At 43.4% G+C, this 12253-nt stretch overlaps 2 protein-coding genes across 4 annotated transcripts; one reads left to right on the top strand and one right to left on the bottom strand.

Moving 5' to 3' along the window:
- The first annotated feature begins 2302 nt into the window (after positions 1-2302).
- stx5a (syntaxin 5A) lies at positions 2303-8040 on the top strand. 3 transcript variants are annotated; one of them, XM_037461866.2, is made up of 12 exons: positions 2303-2439; positions 2916-3123; positions 3734-3804; positions 4105-4160; positions 4258-4328; positions 4455-4571; positions 4678-4734; positions 4842-4923; positions 5909-5995; positions 6143-6246; positions 6429-6550; positions 6772-8040. In XM_037461866.2, exons 2-12 carry the CDS (start codon positions 3061-3063, stop codon positions 6929-6931), a joined length of 990 nt encoding a protein of 329 aa, XP_037317763.1. In that variant the 5' UTR covers positions 2303-2439; positions 2916-3060; the 3' UTR covers positions 6932-8040. The 3 variants fall into 3 exon arrangements, with proteins under 3 accessions (XP_037317763.1, XP_037317765.1, XP_037317764.1); XM_037461867.2 differs by having other exon boundaries at positions 2325-2439; positions 2990-3123; XM_037461868.2 differs by lacking the exon at positions 5909-5995.
- zgc:162144 (RD3 domain-containing protein) lies at positions 6822-10838 on the bottom strand. Its single transcript, XM_037461871.2, has 4 exons — positions 10479-10838; positions 9971-10281; positions 9186-9557; positions 6822-6927 (listed from the first exon to the last, which is right to left on the bottom strand). Exons 1-4 carry the CDS (start codon positions 10482-10484, stop codon positions 6903-6905), a joined length of 714 nt encoding a protein of 237 aa, XP_037317768.2. The 5' UTR covers positions 10485-10838; the 3' UTR covers positions 6822-6902.
- Positions 10839-12253: the final 1415 nt, after the last annotated feature.

Here is a 12253-nt window from a genome sequence, read left to right as displayed (position 1 = left end):
GTGATTCCACTTCATATGTGTATATTCAACCTGCAGCTCACATGTCAACCCCCCTCCCTCCATTCCCCCCTCCCCTCCTCTTTACACTTCATTCATTTCCCACTGCACCTCTCAGTCTTTGCACTTGTATCAGGACTTCCTGTATTTTTCCACCTTGCTCTCTTGGCGTACAGAGCCGTGTTTTTCTAATAGCCACAGCCACGGTGTCCTCCCTGCTTTTGTAGCAGCAGCTGTGTTGAAGCAGGTACTGGGCGCTATCTGGCCTGCAAGTGTGTTTTTTTAGATGTTATCAGCCCCCATGTGAGTGCCTGTGTGTCTGTGAGAGAGAGAGGGAGGTAAAAGGGGAGAAAGAGAGTTCAATATGTGCACTGAAAAGAAATAATGAGTGTGTTTGCTGCTTTCTGTTCAACTGACAGGAAAGCGAGTGTTTTTTGGCGCCTCGTCTGGATACAGAGAACTTTTTTATTTCATTTTACAAAATAAACAGTGTTATCTACGACCGAAACATGGATCCACCGGCCTCGTCTGTCCCCGTCCACTGAAGGACATCAACCTTGATAAAAGATATACAGCTCTTGTTACTACATGGGAAACAGGTTTAGAAAAGCCACAAAGAAATCCAACAGTTTGAGTGTATTTTCACAAACATATTCGAGTTGGTGCTGGTTCCAAATTGACAAATGTAAGAATTTAGAATTTGAAAAAAACAAGACAACAAATAGTTTTGACACAAACAAGCTGGAGTCCATGATGTAATCATTAACAAGGCGAAGCTTTGAGCTCAATGCTGAAGTCAACATGCTGCTGGGAAATGTTCACAGCAACGATGTTATGAAGCCCACATTTAGCAGGTATGATGTTTACCGTGTTCACACTCAGAGTCCGACGTGTGTGTCCTCCAAACTACAGCTGAGGCTGATGCCATGGCCATTTCAATCGGGAGAAACAGGACAGATAAAGGAAGATAATTATTTATTATTGATTAATAACAAGTGATAAAGTCTTTTATCATTGTAAAAGAGACAGATAGAAGGTGATAGGCTAAACGCCTAATTGTTTTGTTGTGGTTATTTGAAAAAATAAAAGACCAGCTGGTCTGAACAGCTGATGTCCTGATTGACAGCTCCTGAACTGGTGCCATTAGTTTTGCAGGTTTTAAGTGATGAATCAAAGGAGTCGGAGGGTAAAACTAATCGTTCTGACGGGCGACCCATCAAATTGTTGTTGAAACATGTCACTCAATTCCACAAACCTCACGGCGCTGCTAGAAGAAAAGTCTAAGGATCAGTCGGGTTCATCCTCTGGGGGACATGAATGTCTTGTTTCTTGGCATTTAGAGAACCGCCCGACCAACCGGCATAGCAGTATGAAAAGAAATATAAACAATAATAAAGGATGACCTGCGGTTTGATTGAAGGCACATGCACACAGAGGAAAGAGATATAAATAAGAAACGGTTCTCTCCTGATGTTCAGCAAAGATATCAAAAATGTGTGAACGCATCGAGGGATGTGTGTTTCAGAGGAAGAGATGAGCGGGGTGGATTATAGTGAGCTGCAAAAGGTGAAAGGGACCGTAGATGAGGGGTGGTGCAGGGCACACGGGGAGGGTGGAGGGCTTTTGTGGTCGGGGGTCCATAGCTGTGGTCTGGGCCTGCTGGAGCCTGCCAGGCGGAGGATGCAGGTACCAGTAGGAGTCGGAGGAGATCAGAGGCTGCTGTATGTTATCTCTCCGTCAATACCATACCTGAAGGTGGACTCACCTGGGCCGGCAGCCAATCACATCCTCCGCCGGTCTGTCTGTACATTCCTCCTCTGCTCGCTCTCCACAAACTCAAAGGTTTGGTTCTACATAAGCACAACATCACTAATGACACACCATGTTTTGGTTGCAGCAGGCATCAGCCTGAAGGGACGGATTCATAATTTTGTTCCTCTCGTTCTATAAGTGCACTTATGTGTTTCTTAGTTAATAATTATGGACCAATAGCATATTGATTACTGTTCATTGTTTTATCCACCACAAGGACAATCTATTAATCTAAGTGTCCATTACTTTATTCAGGATAATTTGGTTTTTTTTATTTATATAATTGTTTTGCTAGTAATACGACGTCCATAATGCACCGGTCATCCTTTGTTCTATTAGATTCTTAATATTTTAGATTTTATTTGACCGCTTTGTACCGTTCTGTTTCCTTAATGCCATATGTAACTAAATCGTGTTTATACTTTGTGATGCAACTAAACTACAAACAGTAGGTGCAGTGCCCCCTGGCGGTGACGTGTTGTACCAGCACGGATTTTCATCCTCGGTAAAGTAGACGTGGCAGTGACGTCAGTTCCGGAAACTACCCGGATCGAAACTTTAACTCCTGGGTTGATTAGTTTCAACCAGAAACATCGAGGGCTCCCGAAATATGATGTAATGTCGAGTTAAGTAAGTAACGACTGCTCGTTTCCTCTCTTTTAAATCAGATTCAAGCTCACGTGATTAGTTGAGGTCGAATTTAACAAAGAATAGCATCAGAAACCGTACGGTTAGCTCTGTGAAGCTAACGTTAGCCTGTGGTTAGCCGGTCAGGCCGTGATCAGCTGTGCGTCGTGATGGGCGGCCTTTACTCACAGAGAGCTGCCCCAGATAATCACTTATAAACGAATGATACGTGTATTTTACTGACCTGTTTGTTATTTGCGAGGAATGACCGCTATTTGCTGTCTATTGTCTGTTTCATTTGGTTTAGCCGACGTCCTAGTTGTGTTGTCGGTGTCAAGAGAACCCTGCTGTTAAGTTAGCTAACGGCTAACTATCGTTAAGTTAACGTAATAGTCAACGTTTATTTATCGTTGAACGTACGGCTCAGACAGTTAGTAAGTTAACGAGTTGTTTTGACACGCATTTCCCCGTTACCGCAGAAATGTGTGTACGTATGCCCATGAAGGATACCCCTCCTTGGATGTGAGTTTTTGGATATTCATCCATCACGCAGAGAAGGACCCGGTAGTCCCAGAGGAAAGGGACCCGGTAGTCCCAGGTTGGTGACACTTGTGAGGCATCAAGATGACGTGCCGGGATCGGACCCTCGAGTTCCAGTCAGCCTGTAAATCTCTCCAGAGCAGACCGGTACGTGAACGCATCGCAGCACAATAACGGAACTCGTTATGGAAAATAAGTCATCCGTTGTCTTCTTTCAGTCGTGTACAAAGCCTGTTTTACTGTTTATCAGGTGGTGAAAATGCATTTATGATCTCTAAAATGCATACGCAGATATAGATTATCACAGAGATTCTGGGTCCGTGTAGTCTGATTTATAAAGCAACAAATGGCTGTATTATAAAGGCCAAGGCTGTTTTGGGGGGTCTTGGTTCCTTAGTTTTATTCAAGATAATGTTAAACATTCCACTCGGTGCACATTGTGATCACGGTTCTTTGTCTAAAAGACAATCAAAAGGATTTCTTAAACATACTTACTTGGCAATATTGGCCAATTTTTCAATATTCATATGTGGGTTTTAAGCTGAAATGTCCTCTTTGGTCTCATCCTCTGTAATCCAGTATCAGAAGGAAGCCCATGTTCACCAAAACACTGACTACAATGTTTAGTTGGTCAATCAGTTGGAAAACATTATTCCACAGTCACATCATCAATTTTGAATGTTGTGGATTCATGTTTTTTTTGTTGCAGTTACTTGTGAACCGGTCATTTTAATCTTCTCTCTTCTTCTCCTGGCAGAATGGAGTCCAGCCCAGTAAACCCGCTCTCAGTGCTCTGCGGCAGCGCAGTGACTTCACAGTTATGGCCAAGTAAGTTCCTCATAGTCTCCTTGGTCCATGTGCTCATACATATTTACTGAATGTACTTGTTATGTGGGGATTTAAGTTGTTCATCATTTGCACTAACACATCATAAAGATTGAGAAGATTGGAATTAATTTTTCGTGGCGAAGCCGCGTTAGGGCCTGTTTGTCTGAGCACAGCACAAGCACAAGACAGTAAGCAGAGAGGTGTGCATAGAGATAACGTTAACGTTATCTTCTTTCCTTTTAAATGTGGAAGTACTCCTTTAAGTATGTGCATGACAAAGAAAGTTTGTTTCCTTTTTAGGAGAATTGGAAAAGACTTGAGCAACACGTTTGCCAAATTGGAAAAGCTCACTATTTGTAAGGTTCCAGTTCATTTTATTTTTGCATAAATATTTGTTTTTCGTGTCATTGTTCAAAGTGTTGATTTATATATGCTGTTGTGATTTTTTTTCAGTGGCAAAAAGAAAATCTTTATTTGACGACAAGGCGGTGGAAATCGAGGAGCTAACGTACATCATTAAACAAGTGAGTTGAATTGTTAGAATCTCATGAAATTTAGTTTTGAAAACATGTTCATTATTTGTAAATAGTGCAGTGACATTTAATCTTGAATTATTGGATGAAACGTCACATCCTGTTTTCTGTTTTTAGGACATCAACAGTCTAAACAAACAGATTGCACAGCTGCAGGACTTGGTGAGGTCCCGCGGAGCTCCAGGTGGTCGACACATCCAAACCCACTCTAACACCATAGTGGTGTCGTTGCAGGTATATTCAATAGTGGTTAACTTTACAATATTCTTGTTCACGTATTGGTAACGAACGTACTCACTCTAATCAACCTGCACTTTGTTGAATCTTCTGCTTCCTACAGTCCAAACTGGCTTCAATGTCCAATGACTTCAAGTCAGTGCTAGAAGTCAGAACAGAGGTGAGGGATGTTTGTCATAATTCAAACATTTATCAAGGCTTTAAATTAGGGTCCGGTTACTTCTCAGGTGTGTTTACCTCCTCCGTCATTTGTCCCTGTTCCTGTAGAACCTGAAGCAGCAGCGCAGCAGGAGAGAGCAGTTCTCACAGCCCCCGGTCTCGTCTTCTCCTCTGATGGCCAACAACTTCAGTAAGTCTGTGCACACTTACTCACTAGGATTTTAACTGTCACAGTAAAGTAATGGCACCAGCGGTTAAACGCAGCACACTGTTGGAGCTCCATAAGAGCAAAAGTGTTCTCTCTCTTTACTGATTGTTTGGGGAGTTTTTTGCTCAGCCACGTTTTGTACTGAGAAAACATTTAACGCAGCAGTATCTCCTTTCATGTCACAACCTAAAAAGGTTCTCTTGAAAAAAAGACAAATTTGTCGCTTTTAAGAAATAAATGTTTAGCTAAAACATTGCCTGCTCGTCTGCTGGCCGTTTCATGAAGAGTAAAGAATGAACTCACTTCATTTTCTTATTGAGGATTGGTTTTGGCTCAGAGGCAATAATTGTCATGTCTGTGTCCTGCTCAGTTTACCTTTTAAACAAATAGCCAGGTGTCCTCTATCAGTGAGCTCAAGTTCTTCCTCTGGGAGCATTTGCACTGCCAGGGAAATGTTTACAAGATGGCTTTAGTTCAGCGTTTTCGGTCAGAGCTTCTAACGTTGTGCTCACAGCTAATATCCTACGACAAATGTATATACAACTTAAAAATGTTTTTAATATTTTATTTTTAAATATATTGGACATAACCAACAACTGAGTGAAAGTGAGTTGGATTGACAGCATTCGGGTACAAGAGCCATAACTGGTTGACTTGTGCGCTGCACTTCTGGATTATTTAGATATTAATAAAAGGCTTGCTAGAAACGGGTACTTTAATAACATTGTTTACATCTTTGGAACACTTGGAATTTTTTCATTTCAAATGTTCTTATTTACATGTGATTGTAGTTTTTTTTATTTTATTTTTTTACCTGCACCAAATTACTTGAAATTTAGATGTGTAATATTTTGACTGGAAGTGCACATTTCTAACAGCTGTTGTGATTGGGAACTCATCGAAGTCCTTGTGAATGATTATTATTGTATTTGGTCATCTATAATGCAAAAATTAAAAAATATTTTAGGGAGCCGCAAAAAAGGGGCCCAGGAGCCGCATGCAGCTCGTGACCCGCGCAATGGTTACCAGGGCAATACAACCTCAAATTTAAAAGGTATTTCCCTGGAACGCTTGACTCTCCCAGCGGGTCTAACTAGCTACTGTATGTGCCTGTTCTTTTTGCCCCCCCCCCCTACCATTGAGGAGCTCTGTCTGATCTGGTTGAACATGCGTGTGTGTTTTGCTTGTTGTCGCCCTTCAGAGAGCTCAGTCCTGATGCAGGACGAGTCCCGGAGTATGGGCGACGTAGCCATCGATATGGACTCTCAGACCAATCCCCTGCAACTCCAGCTTATTGATGAGCAGGTACACCGATGCCGCATATTTTTCATTGTCAGTTATTGTTCATTCCTAAATTAGTTTATTTGCATTGTTGTAACTGGAACAGTTATCAGACTTTTCAATTTTAGAAAATTAGACTCTGAAGTTCGCATCTTTGTGCAGTGATGTGGCCTTTTTTTGAGATCTCGCTGGCTGTGCCGTTACAGGACTCGTACATCCAGAGCCGTGCAGACACCATGCAGAACATCGAAAGCACCATTGTGGAGCTGGGCTCTATATTCCAGCAGCTGGCACACATGGTCAAGGAGCAAGAGGAGACCATTCAAAGGTTAGAAGGAGCAGGAAGCGTGGGGTGGAGGGGGGGGGGGTCCAGTGAGCAAACTAGCAGTTATCCCAAAATGTCAAAATACATTTTTATTAAACAAGCAAAGGGAAATGAGAAACTTCCATTTATCTCCAGAACGGACTGTTCTAAAAGAAAAGCTGTGACTGTTAAGATACTTAAAATCTGTTTTAAAGACTGAACATCCCATGGTCCTTCTCTCACAGGATCGACGCTAACGTCGAGGACACCCAGCTCAACGTGGAGTCCGCCCACACGGAGATCCTCAAATACTTCCAGTCAGTCTCCTCCAACCGCTGGCTGATGATCAAGATCTTTCTCGTCCTCGTCGTCTTCTTCATCGTATTTGTTGTCTTCTTCGCCTGAAGAAAAGAGAAGCAGGGTGATGGATGGATGGATGGATGGGTGGGGGGGGGAGTAGCACGTTGAATGAGGTGAAGTGGAACTAAAAGCTGGACCAAGACAACGTGTCCAGACGTATTTGAAGGACGGACTTCACTTTGGAAGTGACGCTTCGGTGGAGGCCCAGGAGCCGCTCCGATTAATACAAACTTTCCGGTTGATACCAAGCCACGGATTCTTGATCTCAATTCAGTGAAGAACGAAGATGTTGAATTCTGTCCAAATAAATTATCTAAAATCCCGACTGTATAGAGCGCGACAGAGAGAGCAACATGTTGCTCACTATTTTACTTTGACCAATTATTCATGAACATTTAATCAAAATGGCTATAATTTTATGGTTTGATTCTGCAAACTCTGATTTTTTTTGTTTTGTTTACACGTCATTTACCATTATGATTATTATTACAGAGCGTAAGTTTTTTTCCCTGGGATCATTTACCTAATTAGTTTACTTTGCTATAATTGAAGAGCATGACTGTGCCCCTTCTTTATCAACGATTTGTCACTTAATGATACATTTTTTTTTTAAAATTCTGTTACATGTTCAAACTTAACTTGCCAAATGGTTACTCGTATACAGCTGTGACACGAGTCGCGTCCTGAAGACCCCAGAGGTTACAGCCGCAGCCCGCTGAGGGGACTGTCGCGCCTGGTATTCTCATACAAGCGCTGCAAAATCTCAAGATATTTCACCAAACCGTTTAAACCGAGTTTAAACCTTGCACATCAAGTGTTGAGCGTATGAGTGGAGCATCCGAATGACCCGGGTTTGACATCAGTGCTTATGAAGGGGTTGTGCTGGTTGTGAAGCCTCTAATGAAGTGACTCAATCAGCCACATTCCCTGGAAATGTCTGGTTGGATGCCGCTGTTGTAGTTTCTTCTTCCCTCTTAATCTTTCTAAACAATCGGATGTTACAATAAAAGACCATAGCTTTTAAAAAAAAGAGAAAACATCCTGTCTGTTCTTTTTTTTTTTAGCCAAATGCCTTGACTTCAGTGTATAAAGTGCAAATAGTGATAATCCTGTATTGATAAAGTGCATATTAATAAAATGATAATGGGGTGCTGGCATTCGTGGCTGAGATTTTCTTGGGCTAAGAGGATTAGTCAGCAGGGATATAATTAGCTAGACGAGCTAAGCAGGTGCAGCTTTGTGATACATTAAACATTTACAGCAGAAAGGCTTATTGTGCTTGTATTTATTTACAGGGCAAGACATTTTTATACAGTCCTCACTCAATAAAGTCCCATAGAGGTTGCATTCCTTTTGTAGAAAGGCTTTTAGACTTAAAAAATGTAGACATAACGTGTAACTGAAGTAGAGGCAAAAAAGCAAGAGTCACATTTAGTTTGCTACACAACTGTATCTTAAAGAAAAAACATCTTTATGTGGGGGAAAAAACATTTGAGCCGCATAGAACTAATGACAATCAATTTCCTCAAATACATATATATGCACTAAAAAGAAAATATACTACTGCAAATAACAGCTGCTCTGCCTGCATCACATGTCTTTAAAAGGTCAGTTCACAGGACATTTATGACTCCTGAAGCAGCTTTTGGTGATCCTCAGACCTTTTCTTTTAACGAACCAACTCCTTCACTTCCCAGATCTAATTTTTATTCGGTGAAACACATTTCTTTGTAGTGTTATCTGTAAAATACGTTTAGAAAGCTGTTGTATCTTTGGCTGACTTTATTAGTGCCACATTAGCATAACACTGAGACTGTGACTGAGTAAGTGCCGACGGATCACGCCCCCCTCTGATACCACATACACGTGATCACTACGCTCTGCGTGTCAACAAAATAGTACCATTACATTACATGCCTTTTGTCCAACTCCGTCGTTTGCCACTACGTACGTGCTTAAGTAGTAGCATTCCCACGTGAGAGCTTTACTCTGTTTAGTGCAAATGAGAGAATATGAACACACGGTAAGCTAAGACGATGAACGTGGTAAACGTGACCTCACACCTCGCGCAGCGGTCGACTCTTGATCACGTGTTTCCGAATTCATTCGATATTAGACGAGTGTCCTGCACGTGCGGAAATCCTTCTGAGCTCGTGGTGTGGACAAAAATAAGCTCAGCTCTCCACACTGACATTCAGCCGCATCTCTCTACTCCATCCCTCCACTCCATCTCTTACTCCTTTTCTTTCCTCCCTCCATCCCATCTGCATCCCCTCCCCACTCCCTCTGACTCTCTCACCCCTGGGCACTCTGCTCCACGGGGCTGATCTCCGGCATGCTCCTGCTCCTTCCCTTCCTCGCCCGGGCCTTGATGGCCTCCTCCTCCTCCTCCTCCTCCCCACCTTCGGCGTCCTCCTCGTCGTACCAGTCCACCTGCTGGTCCAGGTTGCCCCTGGAGCCCCTCGTTCCGCCGCCCCCGAACAGCTGACCCGTGCGGAACTTGCTTCGGAAGGTGACGAGCGAGAGGCTCTTGCTGCGCTGCTGCCTCCCGGCTCGCGCCTGCGCGTCCTCGCCTGCGTTCGACTCGTCCGTGCACTCGCGCAGCACCGAGCGAAACACTCGGGGCACCTCGTGCACGTCGGGCTCCATCTCCGACACCAGCCGCCTGAACCTGCGGCGGGAGCAGTGCTTATTCAAGACGCCCTGATATCAGACGGGAGGCGTTTACACAGAGTCACTAAGCAAAAACACAGAGTCCAAGGGGAAGCCTATTGAGGTAATAACATAAAACCAATACAATGTTATTGATCATTCACAAACAAATCCTTTCAGCTTTAAACCTTGTGCAAGAGAAAAGCAGCAAACAGGTGTTTGAGCAAGAGCAAGATCTCTGGTTGGGATATCATCTTCTCTTAAAGAATGGGTGTGGATCTGAGAGTATCGGCCTGCTTTCCCTTAAGGGTGTTACGTGGATTATATTGAAACCTCGCAGCTCCCCTCACCCGCCCCATCCTCACATTTCATCGTCTCCCCCCCCCCTCCCCCACCCCCCTGGGCTCCAACGAGCTCTTTCCTCGGCCTCACCTGACGATCAGAGGGCCGCACTGTGCCGGCGGCACCTTGACACAGAGGCCCTGCAGCTCCAGCAGGTCGTTGGGGGTCAGCTCGTAGGGCTGCGGGGTCGGGGCGGTGGCCAGCCAGCTGTAGTCGGCCGCGGAGGAGGTGGAGCTGCGGCGGCGGCGGCGACCCTCCGTCGCCCGCTCCAGGCGGATTCGCTCGGTGCGCTTCACCATGGCCCCCAGCTCCAACATCAGGGTGTTGGTTACCAACTCCTCCGAGCTGCGCTGGCCGGGCACTTTAGGCTCCAGGGAGAAAACAGCTGACCAAGGAAACATCTGGGACAGAAGGTGCAGAATTTATGACACTCAACACCCTCAAGCTGTATCAGGTGTAAGCCTCCATAACTACACGGAAATATCAGAACACTGCATGACCTTCCCACCAGAAACAGGAATCCTAATCATGTGGATGCCAAACCACTGATTGCTTATCGTTACAAACTATGTTTTCGTAGGAGGAATCCTCGCCTCACCGCCATGAACGCTGTGTTGACCAGGCCGCAGTGTGCTTTCGTCGGACGGAATCCCAGCTGTTCTCTGGTCGAGGCCTCCGTTAGCGGCCCGATGAACCGCAGCTCTCCATCAGGGGGGAAACTCCTCAGACTCCAGCCGGTGGCACACAGGTACCTGACTGCCTTGCTACCATTGACGGCCCCGGGCAGACAGGGTGTGTACTTTCGTGAGGAGCCCGTGGACTGTGTGTGAGTGTGGGATTGGGAATGAATGTAATCCTGTATTAATGAGCGAGTGATGAGAGGAGCTTACCTCACATGAGCGTACACCTGTTTGTATGAACATTTAGGTGCTGTTTATACGATAGATGGCAAATTACTTTCACTTAATTTGACTTTTTTTAAACTATAAACAGAAGATTTCAGCTCACTCACACAAATGGGCTGGACAGTGTTTTGTTCAAATGTACATTAACATTCAAGCAAGTCATGAAGATTTAACCAGCATACTTTCTGGTTTTAAGCTGTTTTGCTGTTGCCATCACACTTGCTTGAAAATAACACACTGTACGTCTCACGGCTCGCAGACAAAAATCCTTGTTGGCACACCTGTAATTACCAGACTGTTATTACATAAGTAATCTCTCTTTCTCACACATGTACATCCTCTCATCTGGACCACCGGCTGCCAAATAGTTTTGTGTGCGAGGTAACTGCAGACTAGTTCCTGGGTTTCCGCACCACTCAGCACTGAGCCACCAAATCCCAGATTACATTCAAATCCAGAGCCTACCTGGAAGAGTGAGCAACTATGACTATTATAATCTAATTACAGTGGCTTGCAGTGCATGGATGCTGTAACTTGTTTTTCCTGTAAATAGACAGGAACTGTAAATTATCAGCAGTGTTTGCTGACTAAATGTTTAATTATTAAAAATAGTAGAATTCTGCACAATAGCTGCAATATGATGCATAAAAATCATCAAAGGATTATGCCTGTTGTGTTCTTCCAGTAGCCAATAAACAACAGAGGAATAAAACATGACACCAGCCAAACATAAGCAGAGCCAAGAAGCTTACAATCCACATTTTAAAGACCACTTTTAAAGTATTGATCCACTTTAGACTCTTAGAAACGTATTTCTTTGTGCTGCAACTGAGTAGATGAATTACAAATGAGACTCCTAAACTGAAAAAGCATATATTTATATATACTTTAAAATGCTATGTGAAAATGCTGTCTTTTATCAGCAGCACATTGTTCTTCAACCCACTGGCACCAATTTGTTTAACAGTTTAAAAAGTTTCCCAAATAGTTAAAATGACCTGGATTGTTATCAAGAACATCTGTTTAAAGTATTTACTGGATCAACATTATTCACTTGATTCCCCTGGGTAAGAATTGAGTTTAACGATTTGATCTCTAAGGGACACTGCACTCCTTTCACACATAAAATGATGAAGTCATGTGTTATTCCACTTTCTAGACTGAAGCATTTGTTAGCTCCAACTTTGTTCTGTGTTAATTTGAAAAAACAAATAATGTATGCACAGTCTCAGCATAAAGAAAGTGGTGAATCCGGGTTTTTACTTGGGAAAACTCCACGGGACAAATGTCATTTCATGAGTTGTTCTTATTCCAATTTTGCCAAAGAAAATATAGATTGTTAACTGCAAAATAACCAAGCTTTATTTGATATAATTTTGGATTCATACAGCTTATGAAAACCTCAAATTCAAAGTCTCAGAATTTTTTTGGCAGTGTGGACAGGTGCTAAGTTCTGCTGGAAAATGAA

This window comes from Pungitius pungitius, chromosome 2 (genome assembly GCF_949316345.1).
Source record: "Pungitius pungitius chromosome 2, fPunPun2.1, whole genome shotgun sequence".
NCBI lineage: Eukaryota > Metazoa > Chordata > Actinopteri > Perciformes > Gasterosteidae > Pungitius > Pungitius pungitius.
This window is presented reverse-complemented; position numbering and strand designations above follow the sequence as displayed.

Coding starts and splice junctions, on each gene's coding strand:
- stx5a (XM_037461866.2), top strand. CDS start 3,061: ATGACGTGCCGGGATCGGACCCTCGAGTTCCAGTCAGCCTGTAAATCT. Junction 3,805..4,104: donor GACTTCACAGTTATGGCCAA/GTAAGTTCCTCA, acceptor TTTCCTTTTTAG/GAGAATTGGAAAAGACTTGA. Junction 4,572..4,677: donor CCATAGTGGTGTCGTTGCAG/GTATATTCAATA, acceptor TGCTTCCTACAG/TCCAAACTGGCTTCAATGTC.
- zgc:162144 (XM_037461871.2), bottom strand. Junction 9,558..9,970: donor TGCGGCCCTCTGATCGTCAG/GTGAGGCCGAGG, acceptor CTCCCGCCGCAG/GTTCAGGCGGCTGGTGTCGG. Junction 6,928..9,185: donor GTGGAGCAGAGTGCCCAGGG/GTGAGAGAGTCA, acceptor TCTTTTCTTCAG/GCGAAGAAGACAACAAATAC.